At 44.0% G+C, this 22,329-nt stretch overlaps 1 protein-coding gene and 1 pseudogene across 1 annotated transcript in view; one reads left to right on the top strand and one right to left on the bottom strand.

Annotated features, from left to right (window-relative positions):
• Positions 1 to 4,582: 4,582 nt before the first annotated feature.
• LOC109455006 (large ribosomal subunit protein eL32) lies at positions 4,583 to 4,987 on the top strand (annotated as a pseudogene).
• Positions 4,988 to 8,620: 3,633 nt separating this feature from the next.
• The window catches only part of WWC3 (WWC family member 3), a 101,858-nt gene continuing 88,149 nt past the window's right edge, over positions 8,621 to 22,329 (bottom strand). Inside the window, 6 exon segments of the mRNA XM_019746296.2 lie at positions 8,621 to 11,432; positions 12,775 to 12,902; positions 13,361 to 13,588; positions 15,356 to 15,448; positions 18,115 to 18,279; positions 21,868 to 22,033. Coding sequence (XP_019601855.2) covers positions 11,366 to 11,432; positions 12,775 to 12,902; positions 13,361 to 13,588; positions 15,356 to 15,448; positions 18,115 to 18,279; positions 21,868 to 22,033 — 847 coding nt within the window. The 3' untranslated portion in view covers positions 8,621 to 11,365.

Raw genomic sequence — 22,329 nt, 5'->3', positions numbered from 1 at the left:
GAGATGGGGAGATGATCCTGGGTTATCTGGGTAGGCCCAGTGTCATCACAAAACTCCTTAGAAGAGGAAAGACGGAGGGACAGAGTCAGAAAAGGAGATGTGACAACCAAAGCAGAAATCAGAGAGACAGACATTTGAAGATGCTACACTGCTGGCCTTGAAGATGGAGGAAGGGGCCTTTAGCCAACAAACACATGTGGCCTCTGCAAGCTGAAAAGGCAAGGAAACAGATTCTCCCCTGGAGCCTCCGGAAGGAACACAACCCCGCTGATCCCCCTATTGTAGCCCCGTGAGACCCATGTTGGACTTCTGACCTCCAGAAATATGAGAGAATAAGTCTGTCCTGTTTCAAGCCACTGAGTCTGTGGCCATTTGTTACAACTGTGATAGTTACCTAATAGAGCCCTGGCTCATTGGTTCACCTGGCTCATATGGATTGAGCACCCCATGTGCACCCACAATACAAGCCACCCAGGCTGCAGTATTTTGTTATGGCAGCCCCAGCAAACTAACAGGTATACATGAAGTAGAGGGGCCAAATTTATCCAGGGCTGGAGATCACTCCTGCCTCCTTGAGACAGTGGTAACCCTATCAAAGGACGTTCTATCCTGGGGGTACATAGGAGGAGAGAGGGCCAGGGGAGGACAGAGTATGCCCACAGGTAGCCAGGAGGGGGCTACTTTATGCTACAGTAGCTGAAGCAAGTTGGATTTGGCCACAGTAACATCTTTAAAAAATATATTTAAAAAGAGAGAAGAGGGGCCGGCCCGGTGGCTCAGGCAGTTAGAGCTCCATGCTCCTAACTCCGAAGGCTGCCAGTGCGATTCCCACATGGACCAGTGGGCTCTCAACCACAAGGTTGCCAGTTCAATTCCTTGACTCCCGCAAGGGATGGTGGGCAGCGCCCCCTGCAACTAAGATCGAACATGGCACCTTGAGCTGAGCTGCCACTGAGCTCCAGAATGACTCAGTTGGTTGGAGCGCATCCTCTCAACCACAAGGTTGCTGGTTTGACTCCCGCAAGGGATGGTGGGCTGTGCCCCCTGCAACTAGCAACGGCAACTGGACCTGGAGCTGAGCTGCGCCCTCCACAACTAAGACTGAAAGGACAACAACTTGAAGCTGAATGGCACCCTCCACAACTAAGATTGAAAGGACAACAACTTGACTTGGAAAAAAGTCCTGGAAGTGCACACTGTTCCCCAATAAAGTCCTGTTCCAAAAATAAATAAATAAATAAAATAAAAAAATAAAGAGAGAAGAAACATGATGACATCCCTACAGATAATAAAAACATGCCAGCAAGATATGCTCACCAAATAGGCAAAAAGTGCAATGTGAAGATTTCAGAGTTAAAAAAAAGAAAAAGAATATATGAGAGAATTAGAAAGACTCAGAAATGAGGTGTAGGACCCAGAAAGGAGTTAAATATACAAGAAAGAAAATAGAGACAACACAAGAGTGAATAAATGCAAAAAACAATGTCTTCAAATATTAAAAGGTGAAAAGAAAGTATTAAAAAATCAAAAGAAATGAGGAACTGGAAAGGTTTTGAAAGAAAGTGACAAAGAAGAGTGAACATATATTTAACAGGAGAACCCAAGGAAGAAAAATGAAAGCAACAGAAATGGACAGATACTTGAAAGTGTAATTAAAGAAAATTGTCATCAAATAGAAACATGAAACTGTACATTGAAAGGGCACCGTGAACACTGAGAAACTGATTTTTTTTAAAATGGCCAATACAAAGATATATGCTGGTAAAGATTTTCACTTACAATAAAGAAAATCCTCTGAGTATCCAGGGGGAAAAATAAAGACCTACCCACTTATAAGAAAGTGAAAATCAGTTTGTCATACGACTTTGGGAGCATGACTTTATACCAGAAGACAATGGAGTACCATATTCAAGGTACTGGAGGAAGGAAAATGTGAGGCAGGGGTGTTATACCCAGACAATCTGACTTTCCACTATCAAGGCAGCAGGCACATGTTAGCAACATGCAGGCACTCAGAGAATATTGTTCCCAGAGTCCTTCCAGAAGAATCTACTCAGAACAAGCTGCAGACAAACAGAAAGAGGTGAGCGAGCGACAAGTGGATTGATGGTGAGCACTATATATAAACATTCACCTGTAGTACTATGACAAAATAATGGTTATATAAGACAACAGAGACGATGCAACGGTCAGAGACGCCCTGACAATGGGAATACATGGCAGCTGTCAGAAAATGGGGCGAGATGGGAAAGGATTATGAAAAGGAAACTAAGCTTATTGATGGATTTCTACTTATATTACTTCGGATCAGACCTAGGGGAAGAGGAAGAAGGGGGTTACTTGCCAATTTCAATATTGCTCACAGTAGGAAACCAACAGACATCAAAAACAGAGAGGGAACTAAAAGGAGTATATAGAGACGTTAATATAAGAATAAAGTTAATATAGAATAAAATATAAGCCTTCCTATATACTACATACACACACATATTTGTACATATTCAAACATGTACACATGCATACACACATGCATACAAAAAGAAAAAAGAATGGCTACACAGTGAAAATTTTATATCTGTAATTTTGAATACATATAAAAATGACAGAAATGAAGAGCCATATATAGCAATATTAATCAATGTAAATAGCCCATAATATCAATAAATATAAAAATGTTAAAAGAAAACATTTTTAGACTATCTAACACAGCAAAATACAACATTGCTCTGTGTTAGAAACAGATAGTTAAAACAAAAAGACTGAAAATAAATGATGTACAAAGATTGGCAAGGAAAATGCAAATAAAACGAAAGCAGCTATCTCATTCTTGATATCTGATAAGGTAGAATTCCCAGCAAGAAGCATTCAGAGATGAAAAAGGACATTTCACAGTGCATAAGGCTACAATGCCCAACGAAGACTTAAGTCATGAATATTTATGCACCTAATAACACAGCAACAGCTTTCTAGGTACAAACTACCAGTAATGTAAGGAAAAATAGAAACACTTAACACGCATCGTCAATGCACCCAGGACAGCTCAAGTAGCCAAGACCTGAGTAAAGATACAGAAAACCCAGACATGATCAATAATCAATAAATTAGAGCTGAGGTGTGTATGTATGTATGTGTAGTGGGGTGAACAGTGTCACCCCAAATTCATGTCTACCAGGACCTGAGAATTATGACCTTATGTGGAAATAGTGTCTTCGCAGATGTAATTATTTAAGCATCTTCGAGATATTTACAGGGGCCAGAAATCCAATGACCGGTGTCTTCTTAAGAGACAGGAGAGGGGGATTTCGAGACAGACACAGAGAAAGGCGCCAGGAGACGGAGGCAGAGCTCGGAGACTCTGGGAGCTGGAAGGGGCAGGAAGGAGCCTCCCATAGAGCTTCTAGGGGTAGCGCAGCCCTGCAGACACCTTGATTTCTGACTTCTGGCCTCCAGAACAGGGAGAGAAGAAAATTTCTGTTGTTTTAAGCCACCTGATTTGTGATAATGTATTATGGCAATCCCAGGAAACTAATATGTACATACATATGTATATATGTAGGTATCAATCAATTTCAAATTATGCCAAATGTGCCAGCTTTTCATGAAACATTTACAACAACTAACTGTATCATAGGCCGCAAAGAAAACCTTAGTAGTTCCAAAGAATAAAAATAATGCAAAGAGGATTTTCTGACTATTTTGCAATGGAAGCAGACATTAATAACAAAAATTTGTAAAGAACTTTACATCTGGAAAAAATTTTTAAGACAAGTTAATAAACACCTGTTGGGTCAAAGTGGAACTACAAAGTGAAATTATAGAATTTCTTAGGAATAATAATAATGAAAGCTCAACATATTAGTTAACAGAAAAAATGTATAGCACTAAATTGGTTTAGTAATACAAATTTTGAAATAAAAATAAACATACCCACCTCAAACAACTACAAAAAAGGCAACTAAGTAAGACAAAACAGAAAAAAAAGACTAAGAAAAATAAAAGTTATTTCATGAGTTATAAAGCAGAAAAAAAGTAGAACAAAACTAAAAACTGGTTCTCTTTAGAAAAGAAAAAAGTAAAATAATAATAATAATAATAATAATAATAATAATAACAACAACCCAATAACTAACCCAATCAAAGGAAAACAAGGGAGAAAACACAAGTACAAAAAGTTGGAAATGACAAGAGGAAAAGACCCATCAGAATGAAGGAAATTACAAAACATTCCTCTGTATTCTTTACAAATAAATTGGAAAACATAGATAAAATAAATCACTTTTAAGAAAAACACAACTTACCAAAATTGACCTCAGGAGACAAGTCTTAGAAGCTCAATTTCCATAGAGGAAATAGAGACAGTGGTTTAAAGAGCTCCCCCGTGAACAAAACCATGACGCACGCCCAGATGGTTTCATAGCGGAATTCTCCCAAACCTACCCTGAGCCAGGAAAGGAAGAAAAACCTGCCCATTTGTTTTATGGAGTATAACACTCATCCTCACCCTGGCAGAGACTGCACTAAAAAACCCTACAGTGTATCAATGCAAAAATCACAAGTAAGACTTGATCTCCTACTCGGTATCATGGCTGCCCTCACACACCTCGTGAAGCCCAAGATCATCAAAAAGAGGACCAAGAAGTTCATCCGGCACCAGTCAGACCGATATGCCAAAATAAAGTGTAACTGGTGGAAACCCAGAGGCACTGACAACAGGGTGCGCAAAAGAGTCAAGGGCCAGATCGTGATGCCCAACATTGGTGATGAGAGTAACAAGAAAACAAAGCACATGCTGCCCAGTGGCTTTCGTGAGTTCCTGGTCCACAGCGTCAAGAAGCTTGAACGGCCGCTGATGCACAACAAAACTTACTGTGCTGAGATTGCTCACGTCTCCTCAGAGAACCGCAAAGCCATTGTGGAAAGAGCAGCCCAGCTGGCCATCAGAGCCACCAATCCCAATGCCAAGCTGCACAGCAAAGAAAACGAATAGACAGCTTGTGTGCAAATTGTGTTTTAATAAAACCATAAAATTCTTCCCGCAAAAAATCATAAATAAAACACTAGCAAACTAACACCAAAGCACATTCGTATCTCTGTATCATGACCAAATGGAATCTACTTGACAAAAGCAAGGGTGGTTCTCTACCGCTGATGAGAATGCACAGTGGTACACCCCCAGGAGGGAGAGAAGGCCATACCTAGCCACGTGCCACATGCATTTACCCCTTGACCCAGATACCCCACTTCTAGGGATCTATCTAAACCATGGCAAAAACAGGAAGAGATGTCTGCAGGATTTTTATTGCTGAATTATTTTTAATAGCAGAAGACTAGAAACACCAGGAGCTAGTGGACTAAACTATGGTCCATCCACTAACGCAGACCGCAAAGGTGAAAAGGAATGGAGAATACCGTACATACCACTCTGGAGGAGGTGGGATCGGGTGAGTGTATTTTGCATGTGGGACAGATGTGAACTGGGGGAGCCAGTAGGCAAATGGTAGTGGGCTGAATGATGACCCTCCAAAAGTACGTCCATCTGGAATGTGTGAACGTGACCTTATTTGAAACAAAGTCTTTGCAGAGGTAATTGAAGACCTTGAGACATGATCATCTCGTATTAACTGGTGAGCCCTAAATCCAATGACTTGTGTTCTCATTAAGAAACAGAAGAGGAAAAGACAGAGAGAAACAGAAGGTGGTTGAAGATGAGGGCAGAGATTGGAGTGATGGCTCCACAAGCAACAACGCTAGGGAGCCCCAGAAGCTGGGAGAGGCAGGAAGGCCCCTCCCCTCTAGCTTTCAGAGGGAGTGCGGCCCTGTGACTCCTTGATTTTAGACTTGTGGCCTTTAGAACTGTGAGAATCAATTTCTGTTGTTTTAAGCCACTGAGTTTGTGGTAAAATGTGACAGCAGCCAATACAGATTTTGGTGGTCTCCTGAAATATCTTGAAGTGAAAAAAGCCAGGTGGAGAAAAGTGTTTGGTGTACACCATTTATCCGAGAGAGGAGAGTGAATGCAAACATAGATGTGTGCATATTTGTGTACGCATATTCACATGTACCTATGTGTACATTTCTGTGCATATGCATATATGTGCATATATGTACTTACATATCTACTTACATTAAAAAGTAAGCAATGCAAGGAAAATATTTCTTAAATGGTTACCTGTAAGAAGGAAGAAAAAGGGTAAAAGGGCCAGAATAAACACTGGACTCCTTTGCATACACCTCGTTTTTTAGATTCGTCTTTGGGATCGTGTCAATATTTTACATAATTATAAAATAAAATTTAAAACCCAAAATAAAGTGAAACGCTTGACTGATACTTAACCACACAGAAAAGAAATATTCTGTTGTTCTGAAACACGGTAATTGGATTCCATATTCCTAGTGAGATATGCCTTAATGACTAACATAACTGCAAGAAAAATGTCACTTTTCAGTAACTGTATTTTTGGCGGTCGGATTGGTACCGTTATTCTGAAACTGCTGCCTATGCGTGTGACGTGGGATACAGCACATGAGTAATTACATGCTATTCTATTTCTATTATCCCTTTCTTTACCCTACCTTAAAAAAAGAAAATATCGTCGACCTATTGGAAAGGCTAAAAACAATGACCAGCGCAGTAGCAATGAGTACCCCTACGTCCAAGAAACCAAGTATCCCAGAGAAACGACTATGTTCAGGTCAGAAACATCTGGTCATGCAGGAGAGCGAGGAAGCCATGTAAGACTCCTGGGGACATAACAAAAGGGCCCAGGAGCCAACCGTGAGAGGTTCCCCAGCCAAAGCCGGGAGGATTTGATAATCATTATGGATGACAACCCATTGGATTAAAGCACACCAAACATATTTCAATCCATGTGTTAATGTTAAAAAAAAAATCTCAAACACCAAAAACAAATTGGTCACCACTGTACAATGCTAGGAAAACCAATCATTGTTTTCAAAACTGTTCAATAAAGGAAAAGAATCAAGCACTTATCTTGCTCTTCCCATACAAGCTGCACACCACTGGGTAACCAAACTAGATGAGTAAGTTTCTCTTGACAAAGGTATTTCAAAGGAAATAAGTTAAAAATGGATAGAATTAGAATATTATGTCACAAATGGTGTGAATATTACAAAAAGAGGCGCTGTAAGCCACCAGATGAACTTATGTCTTGCCACCCATCTCCCCCCAAAAAGAAAGGAAAAAACTGAACTGGAATCTGATCAAGATTCTAGATTCAACAACAGCTTTTTTTAGTATTTATTTACAGGAAATAAAGTTCAGAGGAACTTGATACCTGCACTACAGGGATACAATCAGTGCAGTCCGGAATGTGGGGGGCTGAGAGGACATGCAACCTTATTTCCTCAACAAATAATTGTGTGTGTGTGGGATAGATCCTGTAGATTAAAAATAGACACAACTACAATAAGACACCAGTTCACACCTACTAGGATGGCTATGATCAAAATGACATAAGAAACGTTGGCCAAAACGTGGAGAAATTGGAACCCTCATACACTGCTGATGGGACTGTAAATGGTGCAGCTGTTTTGTAAACAAGCATGGAAGTTCCTTAAAACATTAAACAGTTACCATATGACCCAGCAATTTCACTTTTAGGTACAGACCCAAGAGAAATGAAAACATGTGTCCACACAAAAACTTGATCATGAATGATCATAGCAGCATTATTCATAATAGCTCCCAATATCCATCTGACGACTGGATAAACGTGGTATGGCCACACGATGGTATTATTCAGCAATAAAAAGGAATGAAGCACTGACACGCGCTACGACATGGATGAGCCTGGAAAACATGCTGAGTGAAAGATGCCAGACACAAAAGGCCACGTTATAAGATTCTATTTACATCAAACATCCAGAACAGGCAAATCCATAGACACCGGAAGTAGATTGGTAGTCTCCACGGGCTGGGGGAGGGGAGAATTGGAGGTGACTTAGTGAATATGGGGTTTCTTTTTGGGCTGATGAAAAAGTTCTAAAATTGGTTGCTGTAGTGATATCTACACAACTCTGAATAAACTGAAAACTGCTGAATTACATACTTTAAATGGGTGAATTGTATGGTATGTGAATTCTAGCTCAAGAAATTTGTCACCAAAAAAACCAGATTGGTGGTTGCCAGAGACGGGGGTAGACGGGTGGGAGAAATGGGTGAAGGGTTTAAGAAAAAAAAAATAGACATTAAAAAAATCCCAATTAATGGATCATATTTGGATTCTGTTCAGTTTTAAAAAGAATGACATATGACACAATTGGAAAGGTGAACGCTGGATAGTTAATAACATTAAGGAGTTATTAAACATTAAGATGTGATAAGGATATTGGGTGTGTTTATTTTTCTCGTTTAGCAATACATACTGAAATATTTATAGCTGAGCTGAGAAGGTGTATGAGATTTGCTTTAAAACACAGAAGGGGAGGTAGCTGGAGGTGTAGACGAGCAAGATCAACTATGACTGATCCGTGTTGAAGAGGGAGGGGGGTGCGTGTGTGTTCACCATTTTTATACCTCTATCTTTATGTTGAAAAATTGCACACATCTTTAGATATTTAAGTCTTTGGAATTCAATTTTTAAAAATTCACACATTTCCATTCTGTTCTTAAGGCAGGTTAGTTTAATTTTATAGAAGAAATACTTTCAAACAATACGAATGACACAATTAGAGAGAACAGTGATCAAAACAGAGATGAATAATGATTAGAACTGATTCCCACAACAGATTAGATTTCAGCGGTGACGATTCAGTGATCAGGTGAAGCGAAGGCCGAATTCCCTTTTCCCCATCATACTGTTTCTAAAGACGTCCCTGGACTAGGGCTGCTGACGAAACAAGGCAGAGTGTTCTTTATCACAAGGCATAGTACGTGGACAAATTTCAATAGAAGATGAAAACACCCCTAAGATGACAGGACTTCACTTTCTGACATGCGGGGTGTTTCCCGGGAGTGGCAGTCTTAAGTAGCCAGAAGCTGCAAAATCAAGTCACGAATGAGAAGCCAGTTAGGCGCCCCGAGTCCTCCGCTGAGCGGGCCCAGCCTGTCGCTGGCCGTGTGCCATTTCCAGCAGGGATGGCGAGCAGCACAGGAGCCATCACCTGTCCCTCCGTCATTTGTCTGGCTTTTCCTGTCTTGCTGACTGCGGTCCCATTCAGCTGCCAAAGCAGACACAGGTGGGCAGGCGGGGCAAGGACACGGGAAGGCGGCCACCAGAAGCGCTCCTCGGATACCAAAGCAGGGGCTGTCTTCGCTTCCGTTGGGATGTTTTGAAACCCTGCGGTGTCGAGGCACCCCAAACAGAAAGCTGCGTGTGCTGGGCAGTGCGGTTTATTAGAAACCCTCGCCTGAGGGCTTTCTGCACGGCCACAGAGGGTTCTCCCCACATTGCTACTCAACAGGGCTTGGCGGACAAGTCGCCTCAACCTACCAGCCCGCTGAGAGCGAGCTTCGTGGGGCAGCTGCTGAAAAGCACCAGCCGGGCCATGTGGCCAGGGGACTGACTCTCCCACGCCCAGGGAGCCGTGCACCTGAGGCGGCAATGATTTGCCCTCCACCCACCCAAGTCCAGTGGCAGACAGTTTGGGTTGGAGGTCAAAGTTTCAACAGCTGGGGGCATAGATAGGGCCTGCCATTGCCCTCAGCTCCCCAGCAATGCTGTCTGCCGCAGGGCAGTTCTGGCAAGGAGCCATGTTTTTTGTGTCTCTTACCTCTGTTGTGGGTACGTACACAGAAAAATTAGGTAGGCCAAAAAAAAAAAAAAAAAGCAAGACTAGAGGCAGAAATACAGAGCAAGAGATGACAACTGTGAAAAAGCATAGATTCAGTCTTACCACCACTGACAAATTATATTGCCCGTGACAGGTCGCATGTCAGTGAAATGCTTTTACAAAATTGATTTTTAATAAATGCAAAAAGGAAGGCAGGTTACACAAGGGGAGGCTGCAAACTAATGAGAAGAAAGAGACGTTGATTAAAGGGGGTCATTTCCAAGGGAGGGGCAGGGAAATCTAGCAAGAGAGAATTCTGTTTTCTTTTATATTTCATGTGACCACCTCATTTACTTCTCTAAGGCCTCATCAAGGAGAGTGCATTTTATATATAATAAATATATATCAGGCAAAATATTTATGTCATTTGGCATTTTAAAAGAATGGTATATTTTTATTACAGAAAAAAATTTTCCTCGTGAACTACTTCTATGATTTCTTAAGAAATATGGATAGATTCCAGTATTGGGGGGGGGGCTGTGATTTCAATCAAATAAATCAAATACTCTCCTGTAAGTGACTCCCTGGGTAATTGCAGTTACCCACATATGCTTCCCTCCATTAAAAAGCGCCTTCAGAGATCATCACGTCGACGGCGTAACCGTCATAACCGCTGATCTGTCTCCATCAGCGGATTCACTGACTCACTAAAGTGTGTGCTCCTAGTTCCCTTTCACTTTCCTTCATGACAGAGCAGTAGAACGGGAGCTCCAGCACCACCTTCCTGGTGGGTCATGGTCAGATGGAGCAGACTGGAAAGGCGGGGCTGCCCAGGGTGTGGTGCAGGAGCAGTGTAGGCAGCCGGCCGCTGAGGACAGGCACGCCACAGCTAGGACGCCAGGGGCTCTGTGGCCTGCTTCAGTCTCGTGGGGAGCACAGAACAAGGCGTGCTGCGACAACACAGAAATGAGGGGCTCTCAGCGTGCAGTCCACACGGGAGACAGAGCTCTGTGATGCTCTCACGCGTGAACGACGACTGAGCCACCTTGGGGGGACCTTAACAGAACACAGAGTGTGAAAGTGGACAATATGCATGATAAAGGCATACATGACAAACTTGGTACAAGTGACTGACGAACTTAGCACATAGTGTTTGCATTTCCATGTCAAAAACAAAACCGGCCCCAAAGTTCCATTCTACTGCATGACAAATACCGAAGAACAAAATTTCAGTCTTAAAATACATCTTAAAGTCAGTATTTTCCTTCAAGGAAAAAAAAAGTACTATAAATAAATTACAATACAGTGAATTTGCCTGAACTCACTTCGTTTCTGTCTTCCAGCCTTTAAGTCAAATAAAACAGCGTAAAAACTGTACATTCTTAACATGATAGTTGATCTTTTATAAAATAACTTGTCTTCAGAGATGTCAATTTCACAACAAGGAAAAACCAAGCCCTGTTGCCGTCACTATTATAAAATATATATGTATAGATATATGTGTTTGATTTTTTTTACAAAATGTGTATATTAATAGCTTTGCACAAATATTTTAAAGACAAATTTAGCTAGTCTAAGAACTTCATGAAAATAACACAGGCAGATAAATACTTCATGTGTACAAAGCACTACATCAAACATCGTCGGCGGGCAGAGGAGGTATGTTAATCCTTGGTCTTGTAAAAAATGCTATCTTCTCCCTGGGATTAGAAAGAATTACAGGTTAGAAGCTGATGTAAACGCAACGAAAGCTGGCAGGAGGCTCTCAGCATCAGTGATAATCAAATTTAAATCCCCAACAACAAATCTGTTTGCATATAGATTATCTAAATTTTAATGGAAGTTACAAAGCCCCATGAGGGCAAGGGTTTGTCCCCGGTACCTAGAACAGTGCCTGGTATACTGCAGGTGCTCTGTAAATATTTGCTTTATTGATAAATGAAAAACCTACGCAAATGAACATGTTCTAAATCATAATTGAAGGAAGATATTTGTAGTATTTTATGTTCTTTTATGATGGGGATGTGAAAATTCAGGATATAAAAAAATTAAGGCTAAAAGTCAGGCACCTATTATTCAGCCATAAAAAGGAAGGAGGTTTTGACACCTGCTACAATGTGCATGAACCTCAAAAACATTACCTTAACCGACAGAACACTACACACTGTATGACTCCTTTTATCTGAAATGTCCAGAATGGACAGCGGATCAGTGGTTGCCAGGGAGGGGGGAACGGGGAGTGAGTAGTTAACGGGTAGGAGGTTTCCTTTTGGGGTAACAGAAATGTTTCAGAACTAGACGGGGTGCTTGCACAGCATTGTGACTGTACTAAATGCCACTGGATCGTTCACTTTAAAATGGTTCATTTTATGCTTTGTCAATTTTACCTTAATTTTTTAAAAACTCAGACACAAAATAATATAACTGTATAATTCTCCTCATATAAAAAACAAAAACAGGGACAACTAATCTATGCTATTCAAATTCAAGACAGTGGTTACTCTGGTGTGGGAAGTCTGAGGATTGCTGATAACGTTTGCTTGCCACGCAGAGTTTGTAACAAATCACTGAACTATTCCACACGTATGATCTGCACCTTTTCCTGTATGTACATTATGCTTCAAACAAAAGGTAACTACAAACGCCAAGGTGATCCATAGATGTATATATATGTCAATTACTGTGTTGTTTATAATAGCAAATATTTGAAAAGAAGGCTATAAAATAGAGTATTTAGGTAAAAGACATCTATTAGATGAGACAGTACAGCCATCAAAGATAATGGATTATATGGCAACACGTGATATTTTAATTTTTAAAAATCTAAACGCAAAATTGGACCCACATTATGATTACAAGTAGTATGGAAAAAAATAGTGTCTAGAAAAAAAAAGATCAGAAGAAAACCAAAATGCTAATAGCAGTGGGGATTTCCCTTTTGTTCTCCACTTCCTGTAGGTTTTTTTCAAGAGTGAAGTTTTTATAATGACAAAGGTATGACAGTAAAAAGAGCAGGAAACCGAGGCATGTGTTTCTCCCCACCTGAAGGTCTGCACTTGGATGGGCTCTTTGTGGTTCTGCCCGCGCAGCTGGCAGACCCCTTTGGAAGCCTTCTTCAGCATCTTCTCAGCTGCCTGTTCTTGATGGAAGTCAAGTTTGGTCTGTCTTGTCTGGAAGGCAACATTGGATGAACAAGACATTGTTACTTCTGGTTTTTAAGGAAGAATCAATGAAGCCATGCCCAGCTCTGAGGATTCAAGGGGGAGAAAGGCCTACCCACCCACTGCCCCCAGGGAATCTTTGTAGGAGCCAGTCAGGGCCACTGGGGTCATGCCTCGCAGACAGGAGACCCAGAATACCCCACCATGAAGCTCGAGTGGGGGTGCCAGCAGAGGGCCCAGGGACCCCTCCCTCCAGCCCCTGTGCAGCCCGTGCAAAGCCTAGAGATGTGTGTTGGTGCCACCCAAACACCAGCCGCCTGGTGGCGCACAGAAGGAGAAACCTGGCTCCTTACAATGAGTGCTTGGGTGGTTTAAACTATAGTTTTATCATCTGAGACACTTACTTCAGAACCCAGGTGGAACTGGAGCAAAGGGCAGTGACTGTGACCAGACCCTGAGCCTCCTACCTGCCTCTCTGCTTCCTTCAGCAGACTCCGGAATCGCTCGTCCCTCAGCACCCAGTGTGGGAGGTCGGTCTGGCCTCGGAGCTGGGCATCCTCTAACCGCTGCCTCAGCTCGCGAAGGGTGCCGATCTCCTCGTTCAGCTGCCTCTGCCGAGTTCTCGACGCCTGGAGGTCCAGCTCCAGGTCCAGGGAGGTGCGGGCCATGAGCTCGGCCAGGGATGACCTACAGGACTGCAGGACACAACAGCCATGAGCACACACACGCTCACCAGGCACGCGGGCACCATGCGGCCAGCAAGCTCAAGCCTTCTAGAAGGTTCTTCCACAATTAAAGAAGACTGGTGAAGCACAGTTATTGGAGAGGTATTTCTCTACACATGGCCCGATGTTAAAAACCAAAGAAACATAGATTTGGGTGAAGTTAATTTAAATCTCCAGTTCAATATCAAATTATGGCAACAAATTGTTTTCTTTAATAATGACCTATGTATTTGTAAAAGTGTGGAAAAACAGACCCTCTCCTATGGGGTTGGTGGGATCAAAAATGGGCATCATCCTTCTGAAGTGCTATTTGACAATATATATCAAAAGCCAAAAAAATGTGCATTTTCTTTGGTTCTGAAATTTCATTTTGACTTGCATTTGAAAGGAACGACTGATGATGTGCAAAAGTGATTGAATTAAGGTTCATGACAGAAAAAATTCCAAATACATAACAAGAGGAAACCGATTAAATAAATTACAAGGCTAGTGACATGGAAAAATCTTAATAATCTACTATATAAGGGGGAAAAGCATGTCATAAACCACATGAGTGCTTTTTGTTGAAAAAAACCATCATACATCTATGCATGCATGCATACACACGTAAGCCGTCAGACTTTCCTCCCCATATAAGCCTCAAGTAAGCAAATGTGCTGTGTTCAAGAAAATCCTAAGATGAGAAGAGAATTTTGTTCGTGGAGTAGAGAGCAGTACTTCCTGTCCAGTGGAAAACAACCCTGGGAATGGCAGTTACGGAAACAAAATCAAACCCATGAGCATATCAGCACTGTTCAGTGAACTGAATAACTGTATGCTTTTTACACACACCAACACCACTTTGCACATACACAGAATTTTAACACAAATATATGACGTGACTTAATAAATACAAATTCATTTAAAAACACTGCTGAATTCATAGCAGAGCTTGCTGGCTCTCAACCAGGGGTGACTTGGCCCCCCAGGGGACACTTGGCAATGTATGGAGACATTTCTGGTTGTCACAACTGGGGAAAAGGCATGCCACTGGCATCTAGTGGGTGGAGCCCAGGGGTGCAGCTCGACGCCCTCCGGTGCACAGGGTGGCCCCACAGCGAAGAATGATCCAGTCCAAAATGTCACCAGTGTTGTGTTGCTGCTGCGAAAGACTTTTGTAGCTGAATTATGTATTAATTATTTCTTATCATTCTCAGTCAGCGTCTACTCTAAACACAATTGCCACATGGAAATCAGGGATTTTTTTTTATTTCATTAAAAGAATCATTGCCCGGAAAAGACAGGGGAGTACTAGCTTACAAACTGAAAGCAGCACAACTTTGTAAAGTGGCGTGCCGTGGAGAAAACACTTGGTGGATAAAGGAGATGAAAACCGCAGAACACTCCTATGTAGAAGAATGCTTGCTCTATGTTGAAAAACTCAAATTTGCTAAACTATGCATACTCCCCTATCAAAAAAGAATCTCTTATATAGAACGGGTGGTTGTTTATTCATTTATTACATTTAAAGGTGTAAAGATCATGAATTATCTTAAATCATGATATTGCCTTAGGAAATTAAGAAATATTGGTAATATTTTGACATTATATATGTTTTAAAAAATTATATCTAAGTAAACGAGGACATAAGTATATTACCTTTGAATTAATATTACCTAAAAGATTACCATTTTTAAGGTTTGTAAAAATCATTCCCAGGGTAAGTACAGATTCCGTAGCAGTTTACGTGGTACACACCTGCTTATAGCGAAGGGTTCGTCTTTCCAAAGTATTTCGGACAAAGGGGGACTTCCGGGGCAGCGTTGAGCTGTCACTGTCACTACGATAAAGCTGCACGAAAAAGAATGAGGTTCAGAAACACTTTCTCAGAAATTCGATATTCCTTCTCTCTGTGTATTCTCAATGGAATCATTTCGTTTCTCCTCACAGATACGCAAATGTACTTATGACTTTTAGTGCTTTTACCAAGACTTCTGGTTTCAGTAAAAACAAAACCTACACAAGAGTTTTAAGTAAAATGAAAGACAAAAACAAACCAAACAAGCAAAGCAACTCCCCACCCCAGCCCTCCTTCATGTCCATCAACTGAACCATAGGAACTTTCCAGGCTAATTGAGTCAACAAAATTTCTGTCCCATCAATGTGACTTGATATGATGTGTGACATTCATGAAAGCCAACACTGTCCTCAGCGCTTTTCACTTTTCATCGTTCTCATGTGCTGCATTTCTGGCTTTGGCAGGAGCGGGGAAAAAAATGGCTTTCCAAAAACGAGGCTCGTTCCTGGTAGTGGGACAAGCCAACATCACTAACGCCCGCTCTGCCCGTCAAGGGAAAAGGTCTGCTTTTAAAAAGAAAAATAAATAACGCCTTCTTTATGGGAGCCAAGACATTAGGTATTTCATTTGGTGGCGGGTGCTCGCTTCAGAACCAACATGTATCTGTGTGAAAGCCAAAGTCCTTGCCTTCCTGGACTTATTTTCCACGCCAATTAACCCCAAATACTGAGGCAGGGCCATGGCACCACAGCTCACATGCCGCCCGATCATTACAAACATACAAAAACAAAGAGGCCTCTGAAAGCATCGCCCGCGAATGCATGCTTTTAGGCTGGGCGCAGAACACAGCACAGGAATTGGAAGCCTTTCTCTGGGGAAGTAAAGGATTTCCTCCTCTACCACCCAACCCTGTTCATAAGCAGGCTTGACTCCGCTCCCTGCGTTCAGCAAGAGTCTAGAATAATGACGGGACGTGAGGATGGCCTTCAATCTAGTACTTCCAGCAGCTCGATTATGCATCAGTCCCACAGGGTGAAGCCTGATGGGACAGGAGTGCACGGCCGGACCCTGTGCTACCCAGGGCAGCCGTGACCCAGACACCTCACTTCTGTGGAAAGAAGAGCAGCAGGTCTCGCAGACATGGCAGATGGGTAGCCGGGGCCACCTAGGGCCCGAGCCCTGCCGTTCACTCTGTGCAGTAAAGGATTGACCTTGCCCCAAGAACGGTTTGGTCCTTGCCCAGATCCTGGGAGGTGACCTGTAAGGGCCCTGGAATGTCCCACCTAGGTGTCTCTGTTTACCTGGGGACCTTGAGCCAGGTTACAGAGTCTCTGCTGACAATGTGATTTATGGTGGGGGCCTCTGGCTATCAGCTTGCCCTCTGGGGGGGGGGGAGTGGGCTGGAGACTCAAATCAGCCGTCAGGCAAATGACAATCCTACATGACCACCCCGCACAGCCGCCCTGGACACCAAGGCTCAGGTGAGCTGCCTGGTGTGCAATACTCCCCGCGTGCTCCCACCTAGCTGCTAGGAGACTTACGAGCTGTCTGCACAACCCGACTGGAGAGGCCAATTAGAAGCTCGCGCTGCACCTCGCCTTCTGCTGACTTCAGTCTATATCCTGTCACTCTAATAAAACCACAATCGCAAACAGAATGACTTCTCTGAATTCTGTGAGTCCTAGCAAATTACTGAACCTGAGGGTAGGCCTGGGATCCCGAGACACACTCCCAATGTTTCCTGGTGGGTCTGAGGGTCTTTTCTCTTATGTGATCTGACCTTGGCTTTGCCCTAATGGAGCCAGCTCCTTGGCAGCCCCTTCAAGGGAATGTGCTTTCTTCAAGCCCAATGCAGAGGAGCAGGAAGGGTCAAAGTTCTCCTTAATGCAATGGCCCCTCCAGGCCATTGTGTCAAGACCATTTATCCTTAAAAATCCCTTCTTTCCTAGTCCATGCTGTCACTGTCACACTGGCACTGTCTGCCAACCTCCAACACGCTGTCCTGTCTTCAAGGTCCACAGCAGTCTGCATTTTCCGCTCTACCGATCTCAGGGTTCTCAGCCCTGTGTGCACGTGAGAACCATCTGGGAGCATCCCAACGCTCTGATGGCCCGGCCCCACTGTGACCAATGAAGACCCTTAGTGGTAGTCGTGTATGTGTGTGTGGGGGGGTCCTAGACACCTGCATTTTGTGAACTCCCACAACGTGACAGGATTGCAAGCTGCAGCCAAGGTTGAGAACCACCCAGCATCTCCTGCCATCACCCGTGGGGTGTGAATTCACATGTTGGGGAGTCAGAGCCGTCTGGCTCAGTGACCGAGTGTTCAAGGCTGCTGCCCTCCCTGGGACCCTCCGGCACAGCTGCACTTCAGGACTCAGCAACCCGACTTGCAGATCTCAACCCCACTCAGGATAGTCCCAATCGATTTGTTATTCCTGAGACTGATGTAGAAATGAGTCACTCTGCTTCCTGACCACGAGTCACTGCACAGATAACCCTGGAAAGCTGGGTGGGAAATGTATTAGAATCCGGAAGAAATCCAGTTAGGGGAGATGAAACCAACATCGATTTCATATCCACATAAGCATGCTGTTTATTTATTGGTACTATTTGTGAGAACATGTATGTCTTTCAGCAGAAATACTAACAAATCAAACACAATGAATGGGGGGGGGGAAGAAAACTTCTACGCAGGTGGCAAAGGAATGGCCACTTACTCTGCAAACGTACTGGCTTCGAGCCCCAGGCGAGAAAGTCTGTGAACGGACGATGGTGCTGCTCCGGGCGAAAGGCGCCCCGCGGGCCCTGCGGCCTGGCCGCTCCTTCGGAAAACTCGCCACTTCTTCTGGAAAGAGGTCTTCTGTGTTGGTTTCCTTATCAACCTAGATAGGAATTCACTGGTTAGCCTGACTTTTTCTGGAACATGAGCAATAAACTTTACATGAACAATCATCTCCTTGCCATCTCCACTTGGAGTTCTAACTGGCACTCACACTTAACACATCCCAAACTGAATTTCTGATATTCGCCCCCAACACCTCCTCCTCTGACAAGGGTCTCTGCTTTCCATTTTTCATGCAAAAAATAAGTCTTCGGGTCATCTGGGACTCTGTTCTCTTTCGCACACCCTATATCTGGTCCGAGAGCAAACCCTGTTGGCTCTATACTGAAGATTATGTTTCGACCACTTATGACCAACCCTCCATCGGGGTCTCCGTCATCTTGTGCCCAGTTAGTACAGCAGGATTGTAACCCATCTCCCTGATTCCATCCTCCCCCACCCCCTCAATCTCCTCTCAACACAGCAACCAGGATCCTGGTAAAACGGAAGCGAGGCCCAGCAATTGCTCTCGTCAGTGTACACCCAATCGACCGGAAAATAGGTGTTCACGAATGAGAGGAAAGGGAGTCGAGGCTGGTCCAACTTAATCAATAACCAAGGGGACACAGTGAATTCCTCACCGAGGCCTCTGTGGGGCTGGTCACGTACACTCTCTGACAAAGAGAACTGATTACAGAAGGCCGCGTCTGCTCTTTCTACATCTTGATAACGATTTCAAAATAATTGCTTCCAGACCTTTTCCTGAGACTCCCTGACTCCAGGTGCTTGACGACTCAACCTTATCTGCACATTCTCTCCACCTGATGTAAAACTGCTTCTTTGAATGTACGGAACGCAGCAAACTCGCTGACGCACAGCTGCATTTTCCTGTGCCCTCCTGCCTACATACGCAGCCCCCCACCCCCAGCTTCCTAAGTCAGACGCTGCTTCAAGGCTTCTTGGTGCTGTTTTCAGGCGCGTTCTCAGTTGAGCCCACGTAGAAAACTCTTTTCTTAAACGGACAAAGGTTCAAGTCTTCCATTTGTTAATAGAACAAACATTTGCACACGAATGTTCACAGCAGCATTATTCAAATAGCCAAAAGGTGGAAACAGTGCACATGTCCGCAGATGAACGAGTGGATAAATGAAATACGGGGTACCCATGCAGGGGAATACTCCTTAACTGTGAATCGGAGAGATGTCCTGAGAAACGCCACAACGTGAATTAGGCTGAGTGAAAGACGCCCGACACAACAGGTCACACACTGTATGGTTCCACTGACACGAAACGTCCGGAATTGACATATCCGTAGAAGCAGAAAGTAGGTTGGCGGTTGCCAAGGGCTGGGGGTTGGGGAATGGAGAGTGGCTGCTGATGGGCACAGGGTTTTACTTTGGGGTGATAGCAGCGTGTTGGAACCAGACACTGAATGTATACGCAATGCCACTGAACTGCTCACTTTGCAATGGCTCATTTCACCTTATGTGAACTTCATGCCCAAAAATTATTTTAGGGAAACATCAACAAAAAATCTTTAAGTCAGATCCTGTCACCCCTGGACTCAAAACCATCCACCACTTTCCCAAATGTGTCAGAGAAAAGGCGCAAGTCCTGAGTGGGCCCCTTCACTCTCTCTGTGCTCAGCTGCGATGACGCCTCACCCCCCTCACTTCCCCAGGCCTGCTCCTGCAGCTCCCCCTCCCTGCATGTACTTCCCCTGCCCTGTGCAAGGCTCCCGACCTTCTTCCTTAAGACCTCTGCTCAAAAACCACCTTCTTGATGAGGCTTCCTTGTTTTTTATTGTAAGACACATAAAATGTATCATCTTCACCATTTTTCAGTGTCCAGTTCAGCAGTGTTAAAAATATTCACATTGTGCTGAAACAGATCTCTAGAACTTTCTCATCTTCCCAAACTGAAACTGTCCCCAGTGAATGCTAACCCGCCACCCCGTCCCCAGCCCATGGCACCCACCATTCTGCTTCTTGTCTTAATGAGCTTAACTACTCCAGCACCTCACATAGGGGGAATCATACTGTGCTCGCCTTTTTGCAGCTGGCTTATTTCACTTAGCACAGTGTCTTCAAGATTCATCCATTTGTGGCATGTGGCATGATTTCCTACCTTGCTAAGGCTACTGTTGTATTGTACACATACATCACATTTTCTTTGTCCATTCCATTCATTGATGGACATTTGAATTGCTTCTACCTCTTGGCTACTGTGAACATAAGTATACAAATATCTCTTGGAGAGTTGCTTTCGATTCTTTTGGATAAATACCCAATGATGGAATAACTGGATCATATGGCAGTTCTATTTTTAATTTTTTGAGGAAGCACCATAGCGGCAGCACCATTTTACAATCCTAATCTTTCTAAAATATAAATGCAACTTTATATTTCTAAATGCAAATCCTTTCTAAAATGGTAAGTCTTTCTCAAGATGCAAAGCCCGCTTCCCTACCATCTCATGCTCCAGTGGCACCTCTGACAGTGTCAAACACTGCTGTATTTTACTGGTTTACCTGTCTGTTGCTTGCCTGTCCCCTAAGGGCAGGACTTCCCATTTGTTTTCTTCGCTGTTGCCTCTGCAACGCCTAGCACATACACACAGAAAGAGAGAATGCAAACGTGGTGAAGAACCAACCGTCGAGGAGTCTAGTGAGGGCTACATGGGTATTCGTTGTGTTATTCTAGCATCTTTTCTGTAGATTTGAAGGGCTTCAAAGTGAAGAATTGGGGGAGTGAGACATACTAAACGAAGCCTCCCACAACCACTCGTCGTGCTCTGGGCCAGTGCTTTCAGGGTCTTAGCAAGTCGAGCAGCAGCAATGACTGGCAGCCGTGCCCCGGACATCTCCTCCTGAGGTGCTGCATGCGTGGTAGGCAGCCTGGGAAGCTGCCAGGGCCCGGATTCCACTTCTCTCAGCACTTATGTTCGGGGTGAGGTCAGGGGCCATGGTGATAAAACATTCTGATGAGCTGAACAGTTTGGGAACAAAGTTCCAATCGAGCACTGACACACTGTCTTCCAACTGCACTGCTTTCTTTAGACGTTTGTCACTGCAGACCTGAAAGCTCACCTCCCTGGAGATAAGCTGACGGACATAACAAGGTCAGGTGAACTGAAGGGGCAAAAGGACACCTCGCTGTTCTGGAAGTCACAAAGGGACGAAAGGAACTGCAAGCGTCTAACCTGAAGATGGCACTGGATCCTCACCAGATGGCATATGAAAGGAATAAAAACCGACCCTTTTAGTTGTAGTCGTTCTTTCTTTTTAATTTAAAATTGGCAACCATTTCTATGGTCCCTGCTGTGCCCATCTGAAGTCGTTTCTAGATCTTAAGCCAGTCACTTTCTCCGGTTCTCAGGAAAATACTGCCTTCCCTGTCACCCTCTAATCCACAAAGCAAGGTGTGTGTTTCACCACACCTTCCCACAGCCACTGTCACCGGGTGTCTGTGGGTACGCCACGTCATTCTCCTCCCGCGTACGAGCCGATCAGCGGCAGTTCCCTCCACCCCATTTCCTCCGCTCGTTTCCTCATGTTTCACCTGAAGGATGTGTGCCCCACGTGCTCTCTGCCTGGTGTGCGGCAAAGCGTCAGGGGGCTCCCGAAAATCCCTGCACCTTTTCTACTTACCTTTGCAGGTGGGGGCCGAAGTTTCTCAGGGCTGTAAGGATCTGCCTGGCCAGCAAACGGGTGTCCGTGGATGGAGTCAACACCAACACAACAGGGCTCTGGATGCGGGGGGCTGGTCTGGGCACAGCTGCTACAGCCACTGTCCACCGAGTCTGCCTGCCAACTCCTAAACACGGACATTGCAAAGGCCCACAAAATGCTCACCCAAAGGGACGCGTTCACTGCTGCATTCAGAGCACAGTAGCAGAGACGCCCGCTATTTGCTTCCAATGATTCATTTAAAGACAGTTGCTTTTCTCATACAATACAAATGCACTTATGTCTTCTAGGGAAGGCAATGCTACAAGGCCTTTCAGTAAGAGTCTCTGTCTTCATCACCCAGTTGTACCCGCTGAAGGTGCCAAAATCCTGAACCGCCTCCCTGAACCCCTCCCAGCCTTCTACCAGGCCCCCAGTATAATA

This window comes from Rhinolophus sinicus, chromosome X, assembly GCF_036562045.2.
Source record: "Rhinolophus sinicus isolate RSC01 chromosome X, ASM3656204v1, whole genome shotgun sequence".
NCBI classification, from domain to species: Eukaryota; Metazoa; Chordata; class Mammalia; order Chiroptera; family Rhinolophidae; genus Rhinolophus; species Rhinolophus sinicus.
This window is presented reverse-complemented; position numbering and strand designations above follow the sequence as displayed.